Source organism: Vitis riparia, chromosome 18, assembly GCF_004353265.1.
Source record: "Vitis riparia cultivar Riparia Gloire de Montpellier isolate 1030 chromosome 18, EGFV_Vit.rip_1.0, whole genome shotgun sequence".
Lineage (NCBI taxonomy): Eukaryota > Viridiplantae > Streptophyta > Magnoliopsida > Vitales > Vitaceae > Vitis > Vitis riparia.
This window is the reverse complement of record NC_048448.1, coordinates 24,781,236-24,797,800: the sequence shown is the minus strand read 5'-3', so window position 1 is coordinate 24,797,800 and position 16,565 is coordinate 24,781,236. Positions and strand designations below refer to the sequence as shown.

Genomic DNA, 16,565 nt, shown 5'->3' with positions numbered 1-16,565 from the left:
AAGAATATGATTGAAGACTATTACTACTTATTCCCTTTTTTCTTCTTTGAATAATCTTATGTTTGAAAATTAATCCCCAGATGTCTAAATAGTAGAAGATCATTAGAGGTAGTGAGACACCAAAAGAGCATTTGATTCTATAGACGTTTCCCGAAAATCAAAGGAAGAGAAGAAAGTGGAAAACTCATCAAGCAATTTGAAATATTCGACAGCAAACATCGGCGCAGACACAATTAAGAAGGTAGGTGGATGGGTTGAACTCAAAATTGCCACAATGACAGGAGAAAAAGCCCCAAAAGGCATGAGTCAAGGCGTAGGGATGGCATTTGCGGGTTGGAGACAGGTCATCCAGTCCCAATCCTACTCTGTTTCTTTAAAAGAATTTTCATCCTTATCCCATTCAAAGGTCTATGTTTATTTTTAATTTTAAAAAAAAATATTTTTAAAATTTTTAATTACATTAAAATAAATATATTTTATAAATAATTAAAATAATATGATTATTTATAACTTATTTTATTGAAAAATATTTTTTTATTATTGTATATTAAAAATAAGAAAATAAAAATTAAATTAAATTAAATTAATTTTTAAATTTAATTTTATATATAATAGGGTGGGATGGAACAAAGCAATACTCAAATTCACCTCGAATCCATACTGGATTTTAAAAAAAATCTCAAACCCACTTATAATTGGTTTGTTTAAATTTCAAACCCGTCTCATTAGGTATAGGATGCAGCAGGTACTTAATATCTCAGTCCATTGTCATCCTTATCCAAGAGTGATATGTATTGGATAAAAAACACAGAAAAAGGAAAGAAAAGAAGCCCATACCCACCTCTACTTTTAACAGGGGAAAAGCCAAGAACAGCCTCAAATGTAGACGATATTTGGTATACGTTACTGTTATATATGTTTTGAATTATTGAATGGATTCTTGTATGAGGAAAAAAAAAGTTGGGTATGTTTAGAATGGACTATTCACAAAGTTTGGGGGAGGAATACAATAAAGCAAAAGAAAAGTACAAATCTAAGTATCTCATTTCAACGTAAGAGAAGGGATTGTGAGTCATAACTCATACCACACACGCTTTGATAATGACCAAACTGACGCAGACGTTGTGTTCTTTTGACCGCCTCCTTCCGGTGGCAGTGCGGCTACTCGGTTTTGTACGTCAGACATTCAAAACTTCCGGAGCGTGTAGAAGGGACTCCGCGGCATTCGATTCCAGTCGCCAAGGTAGAGAGCATGGCATGAGTCCTCTTTTATGTCAACATGTCGCAAATGATTCATTTAGAATGTTTTGTTATTTCCTTTGCGAGAGTTGCAGGTTGAAATCAAAATCCAATGATTAAGCAGTGGAATATTTTCTCCCACTGACAGTGAAAATGACTTTTCATAAAGATCATGGTATGCTCTCGCCCGAGTCGGCTATGGCCTCTTGCAAATTAGCCCATGGGGCATCCCAACAAGTGGTTTTACTTAGGCTAAGCATGCTGAGTAAATGTGTTCGATATATGGATTTTTGGCTTGACCAAACGCAGACACGACATTAAGGCAGACGGACACTAAGATGGAATAGGCCTGCTCATATGCCCAATGCACTTGATGCAAGATGATGAGAAACTATTCCTGAGTGGGCTGACTCAATGAGTCGACTCGTGAAGTTGACTCACTGAGTTCCAAAACTTTAAATTTATAAAAGAAACTTAGGGGAAAAGCTACCTTGGACATGACTGACCCTCTTTTTAGAGATGACCGACACTAAAAGGCCAACAAAAAGAAGACTTGGTTTTGCCTTCTTCCACAGCCCCTGAACAAGACAAGAAAACAAAGTCTCAATTATTCAAAAGGAAACCACCGAACTAAGCATTGAGTATATATATTTTATAGCCACACGCAAGATATTTGTATGTCTACCAAGATATCATAGCAGAACCTATCCAACTTATGAGGAATCTTTAGTTTGTGTAGTGAAAAAGGACAGTCTGCTTCAGTGTTTTTAAAAAACATTTTGTAATGTTCGTATTTTTTTACGATACGTATACTTTTAAGAGAAAAACTCGAATAGAAACACTGTTGAATGCGATCCAAATCAACCCATATGTAAATGAGATAGAGGGTTTTTTTGACAATAATTTTAAAAAATATTTTTAATTTAAAAAGTGTTTTTGAAAAAAAAATATAGGTACTTAATAAAATTTAGAAAATACTTTTAAAATTTTGAAAAATTATTTGTAATATTGAAAAATCATTATAGCGTGTTTTGGAAAAACACTTTAATTAAAAATATTTTAAATAAAAATGTTATCAAATATACTCATAGAATGCGTTTAGTAGTGATTTTATGAATCATTTTAAGTATTTTTAACATTTGAAAATTTTTACTTTTTTAAGTGTTAAAAATATTAAAAACACTTCTTAAAATTATTACCAAATGTACTTTTAAAATATGTTTGACAATATTTCTCCTCGAAATATTTTTAATGGAAGTGTTTTTATAGGAAAATCACTAGTGTTTCTTCAAAAAACTCTATAAAGTGATTTTTTTCAACACTATAGGTGAATTTTAGATTTTTAAAGGTGTTTCTTAAAATTTGTCAAACACTTAATTTTTTTGAAAAATAAAAAATAAAATAAAATCAAAGTATGTTTAATAGTGTTTATACCCGAAGTGTTTTTAATAGAAGTATTTTTTCTAAAAGTGTTTCTCTAAAAAACACTATAAGTGATTTTCTAACACTACAAATGATTTTTCAAAATTTTAAAAGTATTTCCTTAAATTTGTCAAACACCTAATTTTTTTCAAAAACATTTTTTAAATTAAAACCGCTTTCTAAAATCATAGTTTAAAAATAGACTTTAAAGACACTTCTTAAAATCACTATCAAACGAATTGTTTGTACACGAGGATATTGTAAAATGACTATGACTCTTGTATAAGAAAAAAGTAGGGATTATTTTTTCAAAACTTAAGAGTGTGTTTAAGAGTGATTTTAGAAAAAGTTTTTAGCATTTTTAACACCCAAATGATAAAAAATTTAAAATATTAAAAGTATTTTTAAAAATTATAGTCAAAAGGCCTCTTATATTATTATTATTAGGATTATTAACTTGTTCATACAATTGCGTCGTGAGTCATTTCATGGACTTTAGCTTGGAAGGAGCGATTCGGTGATCAACATCTAATTCTCGTCACTGCATATGTCATAGTTGAATGGGCGTCATAAATGAAGAGGGCTCAGGTGAATGCACGCATCACCCACACCCTTGGCCCACTCATCGCATCCTGCCAAAACCTGATCAATAATAATATTGTTTGATTCAAGCATTCAACACTTGTGAACCATATTTATTCTGTACATGGATGGTGGGGAAGGCCTGCGGGTCATGTTTGGTGCTGCGATTAAACAATATATATATTTTTAAAATTTTAAAAATTCACAATATTATTCAATCGTTTTTCTCTATTTCTAATTTTTTTTAAATAAAATGAAATAAAAAATAATTTTTAAACAATATATGAAATTTATTTTCATCGGTTTTTAAAATAAAAAGAAAATATAAAAAAAAAAGTTAAAATAAAATAAAATTGATTGTGATAATTATATTTTTATAAATTTACTCACGAGATAAATGAACTTTAATTCTAGCAAGACTTTATATTACATTCATTAATATGTTTAATAATTTTTAAAAATATTTTGGAACTCAAAAATAGATCTAATTAATCACTACAAAAAATAATATACTAAAATTGATATATATTATGAGTCATAATTTTATTTTTTATTTTTTACAAATAAAGGTATTTTTAAAAATTTTCTCACTAAGTAAATAGATTTTAAATTAAGTGAAGCGTAATTAATAATATTATTTACTAAATATTTTAATTTTTAAAAATAATTTGGAATTCAAAAAACTAATGCAATTAATTATAGATCAAATCAAAGCATTACACAATACCGTATTTGTAATTGAATATTAAATGTGTGCATGTAATGAAAAAAATGAGTTCATTTACATGTTAAAAAACTAAATTTTATTCGGTTTTAAATTTATTTTAAACAAAATATCATTAAAATTATTGTTTTTAAATTATGATTATTATAATTAAATTTTTTATAAAAAAAATTAATTATACTTTTACAAAGATGTTAATATCATATTTTCTAACATATACTAGAGTAGTATATTTTTTAATATATATATATATATATATATAATTTATGATTTTATTATAATATTAATATTCATATTTTACTAAAAACTATTTATTTTTAATTATAGAATTATTTTCATTTGTAATAAAACTTGAACTAAATTTAATTAATATTATATAAATTGAGTTTATATTGTTTTCATAAAATCAAATCGAAAAAATACTTTTAAAAACAATTTATCCAAACAATTTTTTTTTTTGTTTTTTATTATTAAAACCATTTTTCTAACTATTTTTTGTGAAACCAAGGTTTGGTTTGAAACTAATTATTATATTTCAAGTGTGTTTAGGTAAGAAGATTTCCAAAATGGCAATCATAAAGACAAAATCAAGGTAAAGGGAAATTCACAAGAAGAGAAGACTTCAAAGAGAAGTATTTTTTAAGACCTTAATTTCATAAGGATCTCTTTGTAAGGTTATTGGTGCACTAGATTTTTCATGCATTACTTTATTCATTTAGACACCAAAATCATTCAGGAATTATTTTGTTTTAAATCTTTTAAAATTATATAATTTTATGTTTTCAACTAAAACCTTGTGTCAAATGCTTTTCAATCTTGTTTAAAAGGTTTTAAGTTGAAAATGATGGTTATTGAGCTAAAAATGGCTCATCCGATTGAATTGGATGAGGAATTGGTTGATTTGTTTTAGTTCAATCGGTCAAGATGTGTAAAAACATTTTCTCTCTTCCAGAATGTTTGTTCAACCAATTGAGGGATGGTTGAGGTCTAACAGTTACATGTCAAATTTTAAATACTAACGACTAGTCAACCAATCGAACCAAAACTTGACTAGACGAACCCTCAATAGCTAGTTTGGTCTTTTTTTTCTTTATAAAAAAACTTCAATCTTTATTATTTCAAAAGCTTAACATTCTTAAATATTTCTTGAATATATTTGAGTCGTAGGAAAGTTTTTTAGTACACCATTGTTCTAAAACTTGCATATCATTAGTGTACAGTTCAATCAGGATTTTTTTGTATCATTCGAGCCTAAAGTTTTGTATTGGGATTTTGTGAAATTATTTGTAAATTTTTGAGAAAAATAATCTAAGTAAGGATTTTCAAGTATAAGTATCACTTGAGGGATTGTTCAAGAGTGAGGTATCTCTTAAAGATTATAAAGAGTGTCTAGAATCAAAAGTCTAAGAGGGTGGATTGAAATCATAATCTAAGTGTATTGTTTGAAGGTTTGATTTGAAAGTTTTGAAATAGTAGAACCTCAAACTTGGGATTGGAGCTAGAGGTAGAGGAAAGTGGACGTAGATCGGGTTACGCCGAACCACTATAAAAATCTTCTATTCACATTCTCAGTTCTCTATTCTTTTTATGTGTAATTATTTTTATACTGTTTTATTATATATTTGTATATAATTGTCTTTTACATTCATATAAGTTAAATTTATAAAAAAAGACCATCACCCTATTCACCCCTCTCTCTAGGGTGATTACCTTAAATTAGATTAATCAAATTTTTTTTAATGCTTTTTATTTTTATAAAATATTAACTAATACCTTATGATCAAAAGGACCTTATGTTTCTCTAGATTAACTTTATGATGTGATGGATATGTGGGAATAGGAATAGAAATAGAATTTGATTGTAGATGCCCATTGAGAAACTATAGTTAGGCTTAGTTGGTAATCTAAGTATACTATGGTCTCAGACTTAGATTTTGCTTGACTTAGGCTCAATTTAATTATTTTTTAAAGATTTAAGCTTTTCGTTAACTATTTTTGGAAAAAAATTCTAAAAAATAGTTTTTTAAAATCGTTCTCTAATATTTTGTAAAACAAAAGTTTGTTTGAGAATCGAAATATTTTTTTTAATATATTTAAATACGTTTTAAAAATAATTTTAAATTAGGTATTTTATTTTTAATCATTTTGCATGTTTCTATAATTATTTTTTAAAACAATCCTAAAATAACAAATAAAAAATAATTGAAAACAGACAAAAAGATGTTTTATAAAAATATTATATTTTCTATTTTTAAAAATAGAAAAAAAACAATTTTCTATTATCAAACATGTTTTTTTGTCTTTTTATTTAAAACTATTATTGAAAATAGTTATCAAATAAGTCCAATTTTAGTATTATTTATTTTTTAAATGTTTATTTTCAAGCATTTTATTAGAAGGAAAGTACAAAATTTTAGAAGGAAGTAGAGGTTTAAATAATATATTTAATTTGTTTTCTATTCGAATTTCAAACAAATTCAAATTTATTTAGATTTTATATAAAAAAAATTGGAAATATTGATCTTTCTCTTCTCCAAACTTTGGTTATATTTGGTGCCATTTTTTTTTTTGTTGTAAAAATAATTTTTTTTTATGTTACTTATCATGTGATGCAAAACCTATAGATTTACTTTATATCTTTAAAATAATTTTTTTTAAAATTTTAGAATTTGAGGTAATAAAAGTTTTTTAATACCTTATTTTTTAAAAAAAGATTTTAAAACATTATTATTTTAATATAAATATATCAAAGTTCTTTTTTATCAAATCTTTAGGATTCTCTGTAAGGACCCAAACCTCGGAGTGTTGAGGGCTCGCAACAATCACCATCGAGTAAATTCAGGGTATCATCATTGATAGAATTCGAATCCATGATCATGTGCCACTTGATGGGACCACATTTCCGAATATTAACCTTGACCAATTGTACTAGCTCGAGTCTCAAATTCTCATCATTACACTATTAAAATGATATATATAAAAATAAAAAATAAAATAAAAGTGAATGGGTGAAAGTTTGGGTATGCTTGAAATTTTCCATTTAAAAATGTTCTTGTGTTATTTAAAATAGAAAATATTTTTAAAATTTCAAAAATATGTTTGATAATTATTTGACAAATAATTATTTTTTGATTTTTTTTTAAAAAAGTTATTTTTAGGAATAAATTTTATTTTTTTAAGTATATTTTTATAATATTTGAGAAACAACAAAACATATGAAGAATATTTTAATTTTTTTTGCATTATAGATAAGTATATAATATTTAAGAGAATAAGCTAAAAAAACTAATTTTAATTTTTTTATTTTTCAAATAAAATTTTATTTTTAAAAATAATCAAACTGTCGTTAAAACTTATTTTGTAGAATTGTTTTATAAAATTACCAAATTACCCTTCCTCCCCACTTTCCTTTGTATTTCCAATCCTATTTGATATTAAAAAGAAATTATAAATAATTTTTGATAGTAAAGTCACATGCTGGTCAACAGACCACGTCATCAAATCCCTATTCTCCCCGCGTTAAAAATGATCCATGGAAGACAGGTATTTTTATTGTCATTTTAAAAAAAATACTATTAAAAAATAAATATAAAATTACTACTCTTTTCGAAAGAGGTGGTGAATTCTAATATTTAACTTATTTTTTTACAAGACGAATTGATTTTTTATATTGGATTATTTTTTTGAAAAGACGAGCTTACGGGTTTTTACTTAAAATTGAAACGTGTCATAATTTTAGAATAAATTTAGAATAGAATTATTTTTTATGTTACGGTTTTTTTTCAATATTTTCAAAAAATACAGTGTTCGTGCAGATCTTTGATTTGAATTGATTTAATGAAATTAAAAGTTGAATATTGATTAAGTATGGAAGTAGAACTTGGGTAGTTGAGAGGAGAGAACAATTTTCCTTTGGCCTCTAGGAATGGTGGGAAGAGGCTTGGAACTTAGAAGGAGTGACGTAGAGTGGGAGAGCAGCGGTGAGTCCAGCAACATTGGGTTTGGTTGGCGTCCTGGTGACTGGGTGGTGGTGGTGGCGGTTGCGTAGCTTCTTGGCAACACCCAGCTCCTCTCACTCTCTCCAAGGCGGAGACCATTTCAATGGACTTCAATAAATAAGGTCAAATGTGTGAGATATATACGATTGTTATGGTGGGCCCCTCGGGTGTTCACCAATCATATCGCACCATCCAGCTTTGGTGGCCCCCACTCTATCTCCAATCAGCCTCATTTCACATCTTTTGTTACCTTTTGAGTGAAACCAGTCTCATCAATCTGACCCACCAACGGCTGTGATTGAATCGTGTCATGATCTGGTGGGGATGGCCCACCGGATAACAGTGAAGACCAATGGAGGTTTGAGCTTTGCTTCAAATGGACGGTCAGGATTGATGGGGTCAAACCTATCATGGCCCCCACTGTATAACAGACCATTCCCCTCTTGCTTCCGGAGATGCTGATATATATTGATTCAGTTGAGCTCCCTTTTTCTTTTCAATTCCTCCCTCTCTTCTCATGGAACGGAATAGTCGCTATAGAATTATCTCTGCAATCTTGAATCTGGTGAGACTCTTCTTCTATATATCTCTCTCTCTCTCTCTCTCTTTCTCTCTCTTTTTTTCCTGCTCTTTTATAGGGTTGTTGTAAGAGAATCAAAGCTTTTGATAATAATAACATGCTTAATCTCTAGTTTTTCTATGTAAACCTCTAGTTTTTTTGCCTTTACTCAGTTTTTTTTTTTCCTGCTTGTAGAATTTTTGGAATGAGATTTTCTGATAACATCTCCGAAAATTGAAGAACATGGGAATTCTTTTTGGGTGATTTTGTGTTTACTGGAACAGTTTATGATTCCAATGATCTAAAAATAAGGTTTGGAATCTTGGGTTAATCATCAGATTGAATAAGGTGGGATTTTCCCTTCTGATTTATTTATTTTTCTACTTCTCCCCTTTTGAGAGGTATTGAAAAGTTTTTAGGGGGGTTTGACTTCCATATGGAGAAAGGGGTTTTCAGATGGTTGATTTTTGAGGTGGGGGGTTTTTGATTTCATGAGTAAATTTCTGAATCAATGATTTAAATTTTTGTTTTCTGGTCCTGATTTCTGTCAGGAAATGCTTAATTAGTTTTAATTTAATCAGAAAGGGTAAATAGGAAAAATGCTTGATACCCAGGTTAGTTTTTGGGGGAGATGAATTGGGGTTCAATGTTCCTAATGGAGTAATTTCTTGGGTGTTTTCTTCCTTTTGAATGCTTGAATGGAATTATATCTTCATGTGATTTTTAGAGTAATTTCTTGCTGTACTTCTTTTTCCTAGTTGAATTTAGTTGGAGTGCCTAATGGATGTTTTGCATGCTATGTCTCAGATTTAATTGGCATTTAATTTAGTACCTGAGAAAAGGATTTGAAAATGGATCTCAAAGATAGGCTTTCTGTAGATACCTGGACAGAATCATCTTCATCCGGGAATGAATTACCGAAAGATCAACAATCATTCACCAATTTTAGTTTGCAGCAGCAGCAGCATCAGCAGAAGTGGGAAGATCCTTCTGTGCTAGATTTCAGTGTTAGGATTGAACCAGCTTTCCAGGAATTCAACCAGACTTCTGCAACCCCATCATCTCTTCCTTGCAACCCTAATAGTCAAATCAAAAACTTGAACCGAGAAGATTGTCAGATGAATGAGATGCTAGAACCCAATAAATCCAAGACTGGGATCCAAGAGTGATGCTTAGCAATCTCTCTTTCCTGGAACAGAAGATACATCAACTCCAGGATTTAGTCCATCTGATTGTTGGTCGGAGAAGCCAAGTTTTGGGTCGAACAAATGAACTTGTAGCTCAGCAGCAGCAGCTTGTCACTGCTGATCTCACTTCTATTATTGTTCAATTGATCACGACTGCTGGTACTCTTCTCCCATCTGTGAAGAATACCCTTTCGATGGCTAGTCCTTCTGTTGGACAGCTTGGGCAGCTTGGTGGAGTACTGTTTCCTTCAGGAACAGGCATGAATGGGGGTGGTGTGGCACAAAGTAGTGGTGGAAGCAAGGTTTCTGATCAATCTAACCAGATTGATCTAACTGGTGCTTGTGTAATTGAACAAAACAATGCTACTGAAGAACATGAACTGAAAGATGAAGATGATGCTGATGAAGGGGAGAACCTTCCTCCTGGCTCCTATGAGATCTTACAGCTAGAAAAGGAAGAAATCCTTGCACCTCACACCCACTTCTGCATGATATGTGGTAAGGGATTCAAGAGGGATGCGAATTTGAGGATGCACATGAGAGGTCATGGTGATGAATACAAAACTCCAGCAGCTCTTGCAAAACCCAACAAGGAATCCAGCTCTGAGCCAATGCTTATTAAGAGGTATTCCTGCCCTTTTGCTGGTTGCAAGCGCAACAAGGATCATAAAAAGTTTCAACCTCTGAAAACCATTTTATGTGTGAAAAACCATTACAAGAGGACTCATTGCGACAAAAGCTACACTTGCAGCAGGTGCAACACCAAGAAGTTCTCAGTTATTGCTGATCTTAAAACTCATGAGAAGCATTGTGGCAAGGATAAGTGGCTTTGTTCCTGTGGAACCACTTTCTCAAGAAAAGACAAGCTTTTTGGGCATATTGCTCTCTTCCAAGGCCACACTCCTGCTATTCCCCTTGATGAAACTAAAGGATCTGTTGGGCCATCTGACCGTGGGGAAGGCAATGGAGTAGCAAATAAGGTTGGAAGTGTGGGGTTCAACTTCAGTTCAAATGCTTCAAGTGGAAGTGGAGTTCAAGATATGATGATGGATGTAAAAAGGGGTGCTGACGAGCCTACTGGTTTTTTCTCACCATTGACCTTTGATCCTTGTAGTCTCGTTGGGTTTCACGAGTTCCCTCGACCCCCATTTGAAGACTCAGAAAGTTCATTCTCTTTTCTCGTCCCAGGGTCTTGTAGCTATACAAGAAAGACTGGAGGCGAGTCTAGTTCTAATGATCTTGAGTAGCAGTCAGATTGTTATTTCAATTTTCATTAGGGGTCCTGGGGTTTATTGAAATCACATTTCAATGGTTAGGTGACCCATGTACTAGTTATTTCTTGATTTTCAATAAATATTTTTCTTTAATCACTTGTGCCTTTGTTTGTGACTGCCATTGTTGAAGTAAGGCCGCAGTTTGAAGGTCAGCCAGTACTATCCTGTATGAACGCTGAGGTACACAATCTCTGCCGTACTAGTAGCTGTAATCAGTAATATAAATTGTGTAAAAGAAGATAATCATCACCAAATTGCTCTTGTTTACCAGGATTGTGGAACCTCAGGCTGCAGCATATGTTGCCAGTACTTCCTGCAGCATGCTTGAGTGGCTGCAGATAGAGGCAGGACAGGATCATACCAGATATGAATAAGAGAAGAGGATGATAGCTACTGGCATTTTTTCTGGCTTCCCAATCAAGTTCTGGCGTTTTGTGATGCAGAAAAATGAGAATGCTTTTGGTAAAATCCAATGATGGGCTTTGCATTATTAAATTCCTCACTGGCAAGATTGCAAACCGAGTATTTTATCAGTATTACACAGCTGTCTCATGGGCTTGGAATCTGTCCATTTCATAAACCTCAACCCAAATGAGTCAAACTGACAGACTCTCTCAAGCCCCGGCCCTGCCCATGTTTTGACTGAAAGTGATGGAAACGGTTCACGAAACTAGCAAATTCAAATCATTTCTGGGATGCTATGTTTCTTGTGGAATATCTGCTGTGTGGCGGCTAAATATACATATACTGGGACCATTTGGAGAAAGAAACAAAGAAGAACTAAAGACCCTTACGTATCAATCCTGATCAATGTGAGTCATCCGAAGTGAATCTGCAACTTTTATCGACGTGGGTCATCTGAATTCTATCACAAGTGTGGTGCACAATGAAGAGAAAGCAAGAGAGGGAAGGAAAATTGGATCTATTGCAGATTGTAATTGGAAGGCGGACAGTTTCTAAAATACCTATGCACACACCCTAAAAGCTTGTGTCAATTGAAAATCTCCAACAAGCATATATCAGGAAGTGTTGGTGAAACTCCAGAAACTAATGTGGCAAATATTGATATCATAAATTCTTCCCAACAAGTTAAAAAACTCTCAGGGCTCTGTGTTCTTATTTTTGCCCATTTGTCTGTCATGTCAACCTGGATCATGAGGATGAACATTTTAGAGGTCTGGTAACTTTGCTGCACTTTGATGCCCATTTGTGTCAATTGCCCATTTGCTGCACTTTATGTGCGAGGTTTCAAGTTTGATAGAAAAACTGGACTCCATCGTGTATATGCAACTCCTAAGTGACTCAAGGAAAAAGCATCAATCTGATCTCTCAAGTGAACAGGAGCCAATGGAACCTACTCAAGGGCTGGCCTTTTACATCTGTGTATCTCTAAATAGCTACCTTATATTGAGTTAATGTGGGCAAGTAAGAATATTAGCGGAATGATATAATATTGATCTCACAACATTTCATGACCAATGAATAGCCACTGCAATCACCAAAACAGATACAGCTTCCTCATAAATGAAACAGAGCCCAAACTAGAGCCTGAAAAGATCATTTTCCATTGATATCAGAACAATTACCATTGTTGTTAGCTGATTGAACCGATCTTCCCATAATGAGAATTATGGAGGAGTATCAGCTTCAAACCCTTTGCGCTTTCTCCTCCCTTTGATGCCTTCTTCAGAGGGCAGCGGTAATATTTCTCCCTTAGAACTACATCATCTAAGTAGGACCAAGTCTGTCCTCTGGGAGAGCTGTCAGACCACATGAACCTCTCAGAAAAGGGGTTCACCAGACTCTCACGGAATTCCTCTACTGTCTCACAATTCAAACCCTGAGACAAACAGCAATGCTAAACGTTCAGATTTAGCAAGAGAGAGAGAGAGAGAGAGAGAGAGAGAGAGAGAGAGTACTTCTGCCATGGCTTTGATCTTCAGAGTGACATCATTGGTAAGAAGGACAAGCTGTCCATCATTCTTTATTCTCCTGAAGAAAAGAGCACATTCAAGGATATGGTCGTCTGCAGTTGGTGAAACTATTTCCATTAAACTCCCGCAGGCAGAAAATGGCACTGAGCTTGTCGTCCCACTGGTGAATCCCCCACTTCCTTCACTGAATCGAGGAGGAGGAGAAGCAGGAGGGGTTGGTGCAATGGGCATTCCTTCATCTATAGAGCTCTGAACGTGGATCCACCACTTTGTTTTCACCATACATTCCTCAATCCATTGCAACACCAAAGAAACTTCTGATATTCTTCTAAACAAACTACCTCGTCGCTTCAGGCAATCCAGCTCCCTAATGACTGAAATCAAAGGAGGATCATTCTCATTAATTACGAAAGGGCATGCAAATTTGTTTAAAATTTTATTTTGGGAAATGGAAGCAATAGAAGGCCTTTTGAATAATATTTTACCCATTCTTGGAATGATTAGTTGAGTTCCCTTGAGACCTTGTAAAAGCTGTAATGACTTCCTCGACTCTTTGTTCAGAAGGCAAGTAGCGTCCACTACCATGTTCCACCTTCTCTTTCCCTCTCCAGCAGAATTGTTCTGCACATGAATTTATTATGTGTAGACATACAACAAATTTAGTTGGATCAATGGTAATAAATTCTTGAAAAGAAACAAAAATATTTTTTCAACAACTTACAAAAGAAGAGTTGGTGGCATTCCCTGTGGTTCCAGTACAGTTGACAGAATTGCTGCTTCTAGTTTTAGCACCAAGGATTGAAACTTCTGACTTGCTTTTGCAAGCAGCATTCTCAAGCAGAGAATGAAATGGTACCCTTTCTGCTCCTCTCTTCATTACCATAATCTCCTGTTCCAACTTTCCACGATTTCTAGAGCTATTTTCAGGTGAGGGCCTTACTGATTTTCGTGTTTGGAGAACTTGAGGTGTCTGATTCTCTTTGTCTGAAAAGGTGGACGTATCTTCTTCTGAACATTTGTTGGGGCCAGTGGAAAACTTTGAAGATGATGATGATCTGCACAATGTGGACTGTTTAGTTTCTTCTAGAATGCCCTTCTTCTTATTCACAGACTTCAGCAGAAGGGTATTTGGTGAAAAATTCTCTTTGTTAGGAGTAAAAATTTCTGTCTCTTCCCCATCAAACATAGGGAAAAGAGCCCTTGAAATTGGTTTATTTTCCAAATCCTCCTGCTTTGGCTTTCTAATTTTAGCACCATTACCATCACCAATGCTCTTTCTTGTGCTCCTGCCTGTTTGAATCTGAAGAACACTAGCAGGCTTACCTCTTCTTGACCATATGTTAGGTAAACTAGATTTTTGCTCCAATCTTACTGGAGGACTTTCTGGATTTTCATCATCAGACAGTCCAAGGGTCACAGGAAGAGGTTTAGGGGGCTGGTTTTCATTGGAAAATTGTTGATTCCCAATATCAGAGAGAATATTCCTGTCTGGGACAGACGAATTGACAGATTCAGTTGTGATAGCTCCGGAGTGGAGGCCTGAGGCTTCTCTCTGTTCATAGCCTTTTCTTGGAGGGCTCTGGTTTTCCACTTCTTCAAGAACTTCAGCTACCAATGGGATTTCTATTTTATCATCAGCAACAGACGAATCCAGATTTCCAAGCAACTTAGATTTTTGCCAGGATTTTGTTGGGAGACCCACTGGAGTTTCTCCTTGAGAAAATACCTCTGAGACAAAAAGAGGTTGTGGGCTCTTGATTTCTTCATCCAATTGTTCATTTATTGTCTCCAAGAGAACCTCTGCAGAAGGCAACAAATTCACAGCACCCAGTATCTCCATCTGTTCATAATCTTTTCTTGATGGACTTTGATTTTCTATCTCTTCAAATGCCTCAACTACTGGAAGACCTTCTCCTTCTGGTTTTTCTTCATCAGAAGCTGAAGAATTCATGTTTTCCGGCTCTGGAGGTGCAGATGGAATTGGTTTCTCCACAAATGGTTCACAATTCTCATCAGAAAAGAAAGATTCCATGCCCTTCAGAACTGGATGCTGCGATTGAATTTCCTTACTGTCAACAGAAAATGAACTCACATCCTACACAAAAACCAAAACACAAAACAAAGGAAAATTCAGAAGCATTTTGACAAACATCTTACGATCACTCCAGATTTATAATTCTCACCTGATAAATTTCATCTTCTTTCTCTTCTTCCATCAACACATCTGACGCTGACACAAATGGGTTTTCTAAATCATAGGCCCGGCTCAAAGGAACCCAATGCAGCCTATAGATCCTGCTAGAGCTGCCCAACCTTATTGTATCGCCCTCTTTAAGTTCAACTCGAGCACGCGGTTGGATCTTCTTCTCCGAAACCCAAGTCCCATGTACTGACCAAGAACAAGAACCCATCCAGGATCAATCAAGAACCCATCAAACAATTCAAAAACAAAAACGTGAAAACGTTTTCGAAAGGGCCATTTTCATTTCCACTTTAGGTTAATTATTTTTCTTATTTGGAGGTTCAACGGCAGAACAAAGGTCCTACTGATTTTCTGTAATCTTTATGCAGTGCACAAGAACAACAACGCATCAAGAACCCATCAAAAATCACATCAAAGAAACAACAGAAACGCAATTACCAGATGATAAATCCATCACAGAGAGCTTCTGCAACGTGGGGTTTGAATATATTTGAAGGTGGAATCTGCTGATGCTTGGATGTGTCAACATGATGTTGCAATCTGGGTGTCTTCCAACCATCAAGATCTCTTCCAATACGTACTCTGGTCTTTCCGGTTGGGAGATCCCCGGCGGTGGTTGGTCGATCACGAAGATGTTCTTGAGAATGACGTTGTTCTTCAGGACTGTGAATACAGGGATTTTCTTCTCATTTTCATCAGCCATGGTGATCATTCCCTTCGATAAAGAGATAGATTGCTAGGGTTTCTGAAGAATTTGTGAAGAAACGAAACGGAGTTTTGGGGAATTTATGAAGAAATGAGGTGGGTTTTGATTTTCTTGGACCGAAAAAGAAAGGTTTTGCATTTTGATTTTGAATATCTGAAAAGGCGACCGTTGGGTAATGACCTTAACGGTACTTTTTCCCCCGAATTTCCCAAAAAAGAATTTAATATATCACACTTGGAAACTGAAATCTATTGGGGATGAGTATCTAGTACAAAATTTAAATAGTAATATTAAGGTGAATGCTAATGTGATCCACTACATTTTTCATGCGTGTTCCTATACAATTTTTCATTTATAAAAAAATATTTGATTTTTAAAAAATTAGAGTCATCACTTATTTTGTTTATTTAAAAAAAAAAATAAAACCTTAATATGACTTCCTTTTAAAGGAAAAATATGTCTGTAAATCTAGATCCAATGATCAGGTTATTTATTGGAAAAGTATCATGAGTATAACATCCTCTAAACCCTAAAAAACACATCTCTATTAAAAATGAATAAAAGAAATTATAAAAATTAATTAATTAATAGTAAATGAGAAAAGAATTTCATGAATAAATATATGCAAGTTATAGTGAAAATCATATTACAAAAATATGAAATGAATTACAAAATAATTGCACAAAGTTATTTATTAAATTGATTAAAAATGATTTGATTATTTTAACAATAATAAC

At 33.3% G+C, this 16,565-nt stretch overlaps 2 protein-coding genes across 2 annotated transcripts; one reads left to right on the top strand and one right to left on the bottom strand.

The window, feature by feature from the left end:
- Positions 1-8,380: 8,380 nt before the first annotated feature.
- Positions 8,381-11,081, top strand: LOC117906772 (protein SENSITIVE TO PROTON RHIZOTOXICITY 1-like). Its single transcript, XM_034819957.1, is given in 3 exon segments — positions 8,381-8,530; positions 9,332-9,664; positions 9,667-11,081. Coding segments are annotated over 2 exon segments (1,581 nt in total). The 5' UTR covers positions 8,381-8,530; positions 9,332-9,375; the 3' UTR covers positions 10,959-11,081.
- A 1,330-nt stretch (positions 11,082-12,411) lies between these two features.
- On the bottom strand, positions 12,412-15,995 carry LOC117906771 (FHA domain-containing protein PS1-like). The gene is made up of 6 exons (XM_034819956.1): positions 15,561-15,995; positions 15,103-15,308; positions 13,641-15,014; positions 13,405-13,540; positions 12,905-13,293; positions 12,412-12,825 (listed from the first exon to the last, which is right to left on the bottom strand). The coding sequence occupies exons 1-6, from the start codon at positions 15,832-15,834 to the stop codon at positions 12,580-12,582; spliced, it is 2,625 nt and encodes an 874-aa protein (XP_034675847.1). The 5' UTR covers positions 15,835-15,995; the 3' UTR covers positions 12,412-12,579.
- Between the last annotated feature and the right edge of the window lie 570 nt (positions 15,996-16,565).

Coding starts and splice junctions, on each gene's coding strand:
- LOC117906771 (XM_034819956.1), bottom strand. CDS start 15,834: ATGATCACCATGGCTGATGAAAATGAGAAGAAAATCCCTGTATTCACA. Junction 15,015..15,102: donor AAGAAGATGAAATTTATCAG/GTGAGAATTATA, acceptor GTTTTTGTGTAG/GATGTGAGTTCATTTTCTGT. Junction 13,541..13,640: donor ATGCCACCAACTCTTCTTTT/GTAAGTTGTTGA, acceptor ATTCATGTGCAG/AACAATTCTGCTGGAGAGGG.